The sequence below is a fragment of the Vigna angularis genome, chromosome 2 (genome assembly GCF_016808095.1).
Source record: "Vigna angularis cultivar LongXiaoDou No.4 chromosome 2, ASM1680809v1, whole genome shotgun sequence".
Classification (NCBI taxonomy): Eukaryota; Viridiplantae; Streptophyta; class Magnoliopsida; order Fabales; family Fabaceae; genus Vigna; species Vigna angularis.
Window position 1 is genome coordinate 19,470,786 of NC_068971.1, and position 10,705 is coordinate 19,481,490.

Sequence of the window (10,705 nt, forward strand, 5' to 3'; positions counted from 1 at the left end):
TATTAACAACACATAGATAATTAAATTGCTTAAAAATATAAAATATTGTTAAATAAGTTATTTTATTTTTGTTACACGATCTTGTGTGTCAGATCTTATTATTAGCATATTTTAGATTATAAAACAAGTTCATAATTAAAATCTCATATGTAGATAAAGAAAGAAAAGTTAAGACAAAGAAAAAGTTGTATTTATAATATAACATTTTTTAAGATGGCAGGTGGAGCTTTCGCTACTCGAGAAAATGGAACACAATATGAAAGCAAGACCACAATATTTGTATTGGTCACATGTTTTGTAGCAGCCATGGGTGGTCTACTCTTTGGTTATGATCTTGGAATCACGGGAGGAGTAACTTCCATGGAACCATTCTTAATAAAATTCTTTCCGAGTGTTTATAAAAGAATGAAAGATGAATCTATCCATGAAAGTCAATACTGCAAATTTGACAATGAACTCCTTACTTTGTTCACCTCTTCTTTATATCTTTCTGCATTAGTAGCTTCTTTCTTTGCTTCCACCACCACAAGAATGATGGGACGGAAGACCTCAATGTTTGCAGGTGGTTTATTCTTCCTTGTTGGTGCATTGTTGAATGGTTTTGCGATCAACATTGAAATGCTCATCATAGGTCGATTATTACTTGGTTTTGGTGTTGGATATTGTAACCAGGTGAGGCTTTTCATCATTGTTAATGCTTTAAAATTTGGTTATATGAATATGGAGAGATTTTCATGATTAAATTGTTTTTAACTTTTCCTTTGTCTTTTTTATTATTATTATTTCCAATAGTCTGTACCTGTGTATTTGTCTGAAATGGCTCCAACATCGATAAGGGGTGCACTTAACATTGGATTTCAAATGATGATCACAATTGGCATCTTGATTGCAAACCTCATTAATTATGGCACCGCTAAACTAGAATATGGTTGGAGAATTTCTTTAGGTGTTGGTGCAGTTCCTGCAATCATGTTATGTGTAGGATCTCTATTCTTAGGTGACACCCCTAATTCCTTAATTGAAAGAGGTAAAGAAGAGGAAGCAAAGAAAATGTTGAAAAAGATTCGTGGCATGGATAATGTTGACGAGGAGTTCCAAGACCTTGTTAATTTGACTAAAGCAGCCAAAGGTGTGGAACATCCATGGAAGAACATTACAGAACAAAAATACAGACCCCAACTCACGTTTTGCTCTCTGATTCCATTTTTCCAACAATTCACTGGCATCAATGTCATCATGTTTTATGCACCCGTCCTCTTCAAAACTTTAGGCTTTGGTAATGATACTTCCCTTATGTCTTCAGTTATCACTGGAGGTGTTAATGTGGTTGCCACTTTTGTTTCCATTTTCTCCGTGGACAAGTTTGGGAGAAAGATATTGTTCCTCGAAGGGGGCATTCAAATGCTTATTTGTCAGGTAGAAACCTTAACTTAATCGATAAACGACTGTTGTTACTTTAGTATTTAAAAATAACACTTTTATCACATAAGTAATTTGCTAGCATGAAGAACTAATTTGAATTTCATAATACGTGTAGCTTGCTGTTGGAATCATGATTGCTCTAAAGTTTGGGGTGAGTGGTGAAGGCTATTTTACCAATGTAGAAGCCAGTCTTCTCTTATTCTTTATATGCGCATACGTTGCAGCATACGCATGGTCTTGGGGTCCCCTTGGGTGGTTGGTTCCTAGTGAAATATGTTCTCTAGAGGTTCGATCTGCGGGCCAAGGCATCAATGTTGCTGTAAACATGTTATTTACCTTTGTCATTGCTCAAGTTTTCCTAACCATGCTTTGTCACCTGAAGTTTGGTCTTTTCTTTTTCTTTGCTGGATTTGTGCTTATCATGACCATTTTTGTTGCCTTGCTCCTACCCGAGACAAGAAATGTTCGAATTGAAGAAATGAACAAAGTTTGGAAATCACATTGGTTTTGGAGGAAGTTTATTTCGGATGATGTAGTCAATGGTGGACATCCTCATATAGCTACAATTTGAAATTAGATTGTTTAAGAACTGCATTTACTTGTACCAACAAAAGTTGTATAATTTTCCAAATAATTCATTATAGTTAATGTAATTCCTATGGTTTGTAAGAAATACATTCATTCAAAATTTGAACCAAATCCATAAAAAAAATGTTTGTCCTATATTTATAATAATATTTTAGCATATTGCTTGGATTTTGTTAGATTTTTCTTGAAGTGTAATTTTAATGTTAAATTTTTTATATTTATCTTTATCCATCGATAATTACACAAACCAAACCTAAAAATACTATTAGGAGTTGCACTCTAAACCTAACCGAACCCCAAAAAATCGGCTTGTAAGGTGAGATTTTATAACTACATGTGGCATCCTAATAGGGTGTTAAATTTTGGTATCAAATTCTGGTTGTCGAAAAGAATTTGAGACTTTCGGGAGTCAGCTTGTTTAGTTGTTGTTGTGAATCTCTATAGCTTTTTGGATGTATGATGTGAATCTCTGTAGAGTCTCGTTTCAAAAGTCCCATGGTATTTATTGTTATGTTGGTATGCTAAATTATCATTGTAGTTTTAAAAAATGCATCTAAGGCTTTTTATAAACTCTATAAGAGATTAGAATGAAAAAGGTGGTAAGATTATTTCAAACAAAAGTAATCATGAGGGAAAATTTGAAAATGAACTATTTCAATGATTTTGCGAAAACTTTGGCATGAAATATAAATTTTCAACTCCAAGGACATCACAATGAAATGGAGTCATAGACGATATGGGTAAGAAAAAGAATTTTAAAAACACCATTTAAACGTCTAAATGAATAACATCTTACAAGAAAACGTTTTATGAACAAAAGCTTCTATCTCAAACATAACACTGAAGCTTAAAATGTGTATCATTAAAAAGAAGTGTAAATTCAAGCAAGCATATTATGAAATGTATTGTCTAACGAAAGAATGCTAAACGCTGCATTTCTCAAACAACTTTTATGTTGAATGCTTTACAAAACGATGCCTTTATTAATGAATGGACAAATGATAAAATGATTTGAACATGCAATACGACCTAACGCTTATCAACGTTCAAAATAATTAATGCATGTACGATAAGGTGCTTCGATGATTGTATACCTTGTTCTTCATATTTATGAAGATCAAAATAGCAAAAAGACTTAATCAAAATCTCTGCACCCAAAAAAAAAAGACGTTAAGATGTTTGAAGAACATTATGGTAATGTTTCATTTGAAGACATCTACTCTGACACTTTGTATAATCTTAATTTTTCTATGAAGCATTAGGTTGTGTAATGAAAAGAACACTTTTATTATCATAATGAAGAACTTAGGTAGTAGAATGAATGTTCAACCTAAAGAGCTTAGGATTGGCATGAGTAAGTTTTGTAAATGTGTGAACCAAACTTTTGTACTCAACTTTGGTGTTGGAGCAAGAAACAACTTTCTACTTCCTATACCACCAGAGATTAAATTTGAATGCTCGAATAGATAAAGGTCAAGCAAAGGAGACAGATTGAAGATGCAATCAATAAAACTGTACTTTTGAGGTGCCTTGAAATACATTTAAACATAACTCAAGGAAAGTCTAGGGGTTAGGCCATAAACTAAGAACCTTTATTGACTACAAAGCTAATTTGAAGTCTAGTGAGAGTGGTATATTGCAATGCCATCAACCACAGAACAACGAAGAGTAGCATGTTGAAAAATATCTAACTAGTACTTAGAAATTTGCATTTGGATCCTACAGAAGATGATTAAGTATCAGAAGCATTGGCACCAAATGCCAAAAGGATTGGGGTATTGATACTTGATGCCAACGTGTGAGGATCCTGACACTAATTCTTTACTTACGTTTGTTAATCCTCTGTTAGTGTAACCGAATCGTATCAAGTAATAATAAAATGGTAAGACCAAATATCGTTTCCCAAAGGACTCACGGCCTAAACAATTATGTGATTTGTTGATTAAATTAGACTTGTGAATAAATTCTTTTAGATTTAAATGCAAGTACTAAAAAAGTAAATATGAATGCATGTATTGATCAATTGAACAAAAGAAGCAAAACATGATTGAAATATATTGAATGATAATGTTGTTGGGGGTTTTCAATTCATCCTATCCACTCTCATGTATTCAAGAATTCATCTTCTTCATTAATATTAATGTCACTTTCTAATTTACCTTAAACCCAATGTCTTGGTGAAGAAAGCCTACTCCTAATCACTAGTTTACAATGTCTTGTCTCCCTAGAAATTATTCATGCATTACATTCGCACAGAAGCTTAAAGGCAACCAATCTTCCAATCCCTATGTCTAGGCAATATTACTATTGGGAGAATTTCTTCATGTCTAGACTTATCTATGTGTCCGTACAAATAAAACTAATGATCATGAAATTGAATGAGTTAAACAAAGCATGCATAGAGTATAGAAGAAAAACCCTAACAATTAATGAAAGAAAGCATATGAATTAAAGAACCAATTCAATACATGAGAGTTTCAAAGGATTACATTGATTCCCCAACAAAAAAGAAGGTTTAGTTCACCATAATCATGGTGAAACTAGATGAAAAATAATGAAAGAATGAAAGATAGAACCCTAGAATTTGAAGAGTGGAGCTTGAGCATCCAAAATTCTCCTCCAAGGGGTGAAGAAAGTGTGATTTTGCTTTGTTCTGCCAAAAGATACTAACCCTAGGTTGACTAAAACCTTATATAGACTCTTAAAGATTATACAAAAGTGGCCCAAAGCCCATAAAAATGCTGCTCAGCGGTAAGTGTGATTCTTCTATTTGACGCTGAGCTGCAGTTTTGCCCCTCAGCAGTGACTGCGGGTTTTCAGATGGCCACTTAGCGGTAATTTCCGCTGAGCATTACTTGCGGCTCTTCTTTTATGCACTTTTTCTTCCTTTTCTGACTCCAACTTATGGCTACTTCACTTCTTCCATTCAATTCATCTCAAAACCTGCAAAAACAAGGGAAACCAAGCATAAAACCCATCCAACTCTCTTATTTCAAAAACATAAGCAAAAGCATGATTACAATATAGTTTCTAAGTCATAAAGGTTGTTTTTTATGTCCAATTTAAGTCTAAAAATAACAGTTTTTCAACTTTTATCAACATTGTTTTAATAATTTACTAACTTTTTTTCCTTTAGACCCTTAATAACACAAACATGAAGATAACCTTATTAAAAACTTTGTGTTGGGACACTTATTGAAATTTAGGGTTTTTGATGGTGTGATAGTGTCATGGTTCTGGTGTAGTTACTTGGTGGTCTGTTATTGATCGTGATTCTTAGTGGTTCATCGTAGTGGTGAAAGAGGTAGATCTATGTTGGTGATGAAGGCATGAGATGTAGATCGAGTTTGACGTGGTTTGTGCGATTTGGATCTGCAGGTGTTTCGTTAAAGGCTGAAGTTGATGGCTCACAGAGAAATACGACGCAGTGGGTGAATGAGGCTTATGGTCTGGAATGGTGGCACAATGTGATGGACGTTTCACGTGTGGCTTGCGAGGTGTCTCGAGGGATGTTCACATTTTGGATCTGCGTTTTTGGGGGTTGTATTCACGGTGGTGGATGAACAAAGTTGCTCTAGTGGTGGCTTCAATGGTGGTTGCATTCATGGTGGTGGAGGAACGAAGTAACGTGGAATGGTCACCTAAATAATTGTGTAGGAAAACCACGTAAGCAACAATCCAACAACTGATTCCAACATTACCAACTTGTATAGTCTGTAATTAATGATTTAGACGACGTGACCAAATTGAACATAAAGTACCACAATAAACACTCGAAAAAATAATTCTCACAATGAACAAAGTTGACGAAAATAGGGACCTAAAGAGTATTGGAGCCTTAAATAAATTGTTCAAAATTTGTATTACCATCCATTAAAAACTCAATCCCATTATAATGCCAATCTTATAACTAAACATAATATAGGTTTAGAAACCACTATAGTATATTGAAACAGACACACTTTACTAGTATTAAAATATTGTTAATTATTTTTTCAAAGACCTATCAATACAATATTACTATGAGAACATATAAAATTTTCATAAATACTGATAAACAAAATATTGCTATACAGACATATAAATTGATTCTTAACTTATGTTCTTAACTTAATTATAAATAAATTACTATCGTGAACTAATGGTCAACCTTCTTTTTGTAAAACAATGATTATGTATATTTGGACAATCTAGTTCTTATTTGAAGTTCTTAAAATAATATATTAGTTCTAACTGAAAAGCCAATACACCTAAATTAAGATATAAACAACACATAGATAATTAAATTGCTTAAAAATATAAAATATTGTTAAATAAGTTATTTTATTTTTGTTACACGATCTTGTGTGTTAGATCTTATTATTAGCATATTTTAGATTATAAAACAAGTTCATAATTAAAATCTCATATGTAGATAAAGAAAGAAAAGTTAAGACAAAGAAAAAGTTGTATTTATAATATAACATTTTTTAAGATGGCAGGTGGAGCTTTCGCTACTCGAGAAAATGGAACACAATATGAAAGCAAGACCACGATATTTGTATTGGTCACATGTTTTGTAGCAGCCATGGGTGGTCTACTCTTTGGTTATGATCTTGGAATCACGGGAGGAGTAACTTCCATGGAACCATTCTTAATAAAATTCTTTCCGAGTGTTTATAAAAGAATGAAAGATGAATCTATCCATGAAAGTCAATACTGCAAATTTGACAATGAACTCCTTACTTTGTTCACCTCTTCTTTATATCTTGCTGCATTAGTAGCTTCTTTCTTTGCTTCCACCACCACAAGAATGATGGGACGGAAGACCTCAATGTTTGCAGGTGGTTTATTCTTCCTTGTTGGTGCATTGTTGAATGGTTTTGCGATCAACATTGAAATGCTCATCATAGGTCGATTATTACTTGGTTTTGGTGTTGGATATTGTAACCAGGTGAGGCTTTTCATCATTGTTAATGCTTTAAAATTTGGTTATATGAATATGGAGAGATTTTCATGATTAAATTGTTTTAACTTTTCCTTTGTCTTTTTTATTATTATTATTTCCAATAGTCTGTACCTGTGTATTTGTCTGAAATGGCTCCAACATCGATAAGGGGTGCACTTAACATTGGATTTCAAATGATGATCACAATTGGCATCTTGATTGCAAACCTCATTAATTATGGCACCGCTAAACTAGAATATGGTTGGAGAATTTCTTTAGGTGTTGGTGCAGTTCCTGCAATCATGTTATGTGTAGGATCTCTTTTCTTAGGTGACACCCCTAATTCCTTAATTGAAAGAGGTAAAGAAGAGGAAGCAAAGAAAATGTTGAAAAAGATTCGTGGCATGGATAATGTTGACGAGGAGTTCCAAGACCTTGTTAATTTGACTAAAGCAGCCAAAGGTGTGGAACATCCATGGAAGAACATTACAGAACAAAAATACAGACCCCAACTCACGTTTTGCTCTCTGATTCCATTTTTCCAACAATTCACTGGCATCAATGTCATCATGTTTTATGCACCCGTCCTCTTCAAAACTTTAGGCTTTGGTAATGATACTTCCCTTATGTCTTCAGTTATCACTGGAGGTGTTAATGTGGTTGCCACTTTTGTTTCCATTTTCTCCGTGGACAAGTTTGGGAGAAAGATATTGTTCCTCGAAGGGGGCATTCAAATGCTTATTTGTCAGGTAGAAACCTTAACTTAATCGATAAACGACTGTTGTTACTTTAGTATTTAAAAATAACACTTTTATCACATAAGTAATTTGCTAGCATGAAGAACTAATTTGAATTTCATAATACGTGTAGCTTGCTGTTGGAATCATGATTGCTCTAAAGTTTGGGGTGAGTGGTGAAGGCTATTTTACCAATGTAGAAGCCAGTCTTCTCTTATTCTTTATATGCGCATACGTTGCAGCATACGCATGGTCTTGGGGTCCCCTTGGGTGGTTGGTTCCTAGTGAAATATGTTCTCTAGAGGTTCGATTTGCGGGCCAAGGCATCAATGTTGCTGTAAACATGTTATTTACCTTTGTCATTGCTCAAGTTTTCCTAACCATGCTTTGTCACCTGAAGTTTGGTCTTTTCTTTTTCTTTGCTGGATTTGTGCTTATCATGACCATTTTTGTTGCCTTGCTCCTACCCGAGACAAGAAATGTTCGAATTGAAGAAATGAACAAAGTTTGGAAATCACATTGGTTTTGGAGGAAGTTTATTTCGGATGATGTAGTCAATGGTGGACATCCTCATATAGCTACAATTTGAAATTAGATTGTTTAAGAACTGCATTTACTTGTACCAACAAAAGTTCTATAATTTTCCAAATAATTCATTGTAGTTAATGTAATTCCTATGGTTTGTAAGAAATACATTCATTCAAAATTTGAACCAAATCCATAAAAAAAATGTTTGTCCTATATTTATAATAATATTTTAGCATATTGCTTGGATTTTGTGAGATTTTTCTTGAAGTGTGTAAAACCCTGAAAATGACACCTGGAAGAGAGGGACAAATGTCTCAACTATAAGAGTTTGAGCATTTTATAGAATTTTCTCAAACCGCAGCTCATCCCATTTTCTCATAATCTACATCTCTCTAAAAGCTTAAACCTCTTTCATTCTCGTCATTCTTTTTGGAAAATCTTCATCTCATTTCATCTTTTCAATCGACCACACTCAATCACCCCTGGTATCAAGAACTTCAATTTTCACCGATCAACGTCTCGTTTAGAACGGGTAAGTCTCAATCTCTGGGTTCTTGTAGGATTTTGAAACTGTCTAACACATGCAAGTCACATTTCTGGTTGCATGTGTTCATCAGCTTCTTCTGAATTCTGATCACTTTTGTGGTGTTTTGGGTTAGTCCGTTATCGAAAATCAGTGAACTATAGGTTCTTGAGAATTCTGGCGTTAGGAGCAAATTTCTGAAGTGGTAGAACTATTCGGTCCGGTTAAGAGGTAAGGCAAGCTAGCTAATCTAATTAATTTGTTTGATGTAGGAATATGTTGTTTGATGGTATTGGATGTGTATGAAATTGGATTTTTAGGTGTGCTCGACATTGTCTCATGAACTGTCATATTTTGTGAACATGTTGATTTGTTCCCTGTAGTGTTATGTTACTGTGCCGTGTGAAATTCTATAAATTTGAGTAGTGAAATTGGGGAATTGAGATTTGGTATGGAGTTGGTTGATAGAAAGAGTCTGAACAAGTTGTTTTGGATCTGTTAGAACTCTTAGAACCTGTAAAATGTGAAAAGAGTAGGAAATCTGATTTTTGGTCCTTGAGAAGATGATTTGCAGAATTGACTCTCAAATCTGAGATGAAACTCTCTAAATGATGTTAGAGAGGTTTAGGTATTCTTAGTTCAGTATAAAGATGTGTTTGATTCATGTTTGGAGGATTAAAAGTTGGGGAAAATGTTTAGTTTTGGTAAAGTTTAATTTGTTCATCATTCTGTAGAAGTTCTGCAGAATTATGCAGAAAGTTGAGTATGCGTTGTTGACCGCTCGACCATGCACTAATTGGTCGTTCGATCATGTTCAGGTACTCAGTCGTCTCATTAGAGTCTTACCAATTCATAATCGTTCGGTATTATGTGTGGGTGGTCTTTATCTTGCGTTCGGTCTTAATTGAGTTCTACTTCTGTTGAGTTTTCAGTTGATGAGTGGATAGTCTTGCAATAGTACTCGGTCTGGTATTGGTATTCGGTCTTAATTGTGTTTGGTCTCTGATGTGCCTTACTTGTTAATGACTGTTCGGTCAAAGCTTGTAGTGTTCGGCCAAGTTCAGTAGTGTTCGGCTAAAGCTTGTAGTGTTCGGCCAAGCCCAATAGTCTTAAGCCAAAGCTTGTAGTGTTTGGCCAAGCTTAGTAGTGTTCGGCCAAAGCTTGTAGTGTTCGGCCAAACCCAATAGTGTTAGGCCAAAGCTTGTAGTGTTCGACCAAAGCTTGTAGTGCTCGGCCAAGCTCAATAGCGTTCGGTCATGTTCACCATAGGGAAACCATATCCCGTACGGTCATGTTCACAGATAGGAGGGGTTCTACCGTCCGGTTTTATTCATAATAAGTGTTGATATTTCTGAGTCATTTGTGCTCAATGGTGATGTTGTTTTAATGTTTGGTTTGAAGTTATTTAAAAGTGTTATGGATGAGGAAAGATGTTGTTAAGGAGGTATGATATTTAAAATGTGATATAAATGGAATAGTATGAATATTAAAAAGTATGACGTGATTTGTATTATATGGATATGAACGAGTGTTCCAAGGAGGAATATCTCAGAAATGGTTATGGAATTATAAAGTATGAATATGGTCAGACTAAGTTGTCGTTCATCCTGACATTCTAATGGTCACCGAGTCTCAAGTAGAGAATGGTGGCGCATGTGGTGAGAATAGCAGGAAGCATGGTTGCGTATAACTTGGGGTTCCAGCTATCAGACTAAACTCATGTGTAGACTTGGGATTCCAGCTACAGTGAGGGATGAAGGGATAACCTCGTGTGGCGGCTTGGGTTTCCAGCTATGGTAATTCTGATGATTTTCCAGATTACCTTTCCACGAGTGCAAGAACGTCATAGCTACATAATTCATACAGTCTAGACAGTCAGAGTAAAGTGAACAGTCAAGGCATGCATTGTTGTATGATTATGGTTGCAAATGTATGATTATTTGTTGCATGAGGGACTTATTGATTTATATAAGGTTTGGA

At 34.7% G+C, this 10,705-nt stretch overlaps 2 protein-coding genes across 2 annotated transcripts; both read left to right on the forward strand.

Moving 5' to 3' along the window:
• Positions 1-213: 213 nt before the first annotated feature.
• On the forward strand, positions 214-1,993 carry LOC108323610 (sugar transport protein 10-like). The gene is made up of 3 exons (XM_052872549.1): positions 214-672; positions 793-1,416; positions 1,538-1,993. The coding sequence occupies exons 1-3, from the start codon at positions 214-216 to the stop codon at positions 1,991-1,993; spliced, it is 1,539 nt and encodes a 512-aa protein (XP_052728509.1).
• Positions 1,994-6,484: 4,491 nt separating this feature from the next.
• LOC128195306 (sugar transport protein 10-like) lies at positions 6,485-8,263 on the forward strand. The gene is made up of 3 exons (XM_052872550.1): positions 6,485-6,943; positions 7,063-7,686; positions 7,808-8,263. Exons 1-3 carry the CDS (start codon positions 6,485-6,487, stop codon positions 8,261-8,263), a joined length of 1,539 nt encoding a protein of 512 aa, XP_052728510.1.
• Positions 8,264-10,705: the final 2,442 nt, after the last annotated feature.

Bases quoted from the DNA above. Each gene is read 5' to 3' on its own strand.
- LOC128195306 (XM_052872550.1), top strand. From the start codon at position 6,485: ATGGCAGGTGGAGCTTTCGCTACTCGAGAAAATGGAACACAATATGAA. The intron at 6,944-7,062 runs GTGAGGCTTTTC...TATTTCCAATAG, and splicing joins GTGTTGGATATTGTAACCAG to TCTGTACCTGTGTATTTGTC. The intron at 7,687-7,807 runs GTAGAAACCTTA...TAATACGTGTAG, and splicing joins TTCAAATGCTTATTTGTCAG to CTTGCTGTTGGAATCATGAT.
- LOC108323610 (XM_052872549.1), top strand. From the start codon at position 214: ATGGCAGGTGGAGCTTTCGCTACTCGAGAAAATGGAACACAATATGAA. The intron at 673-792 runs GTGAGGCTTTTC...TATTTCCAATAG, and splicing joins GTGTTGGATATTGTAACCAG to TCTGTACCTGTGTATTTGTC. The intron at 1,417-1,537 runs GTAGAAACCTTA...TAATACGTGTAG, and splicing joins TTCAAATGCTTATTTGTCAG to CTTGCTGTTGGAATCATGAT.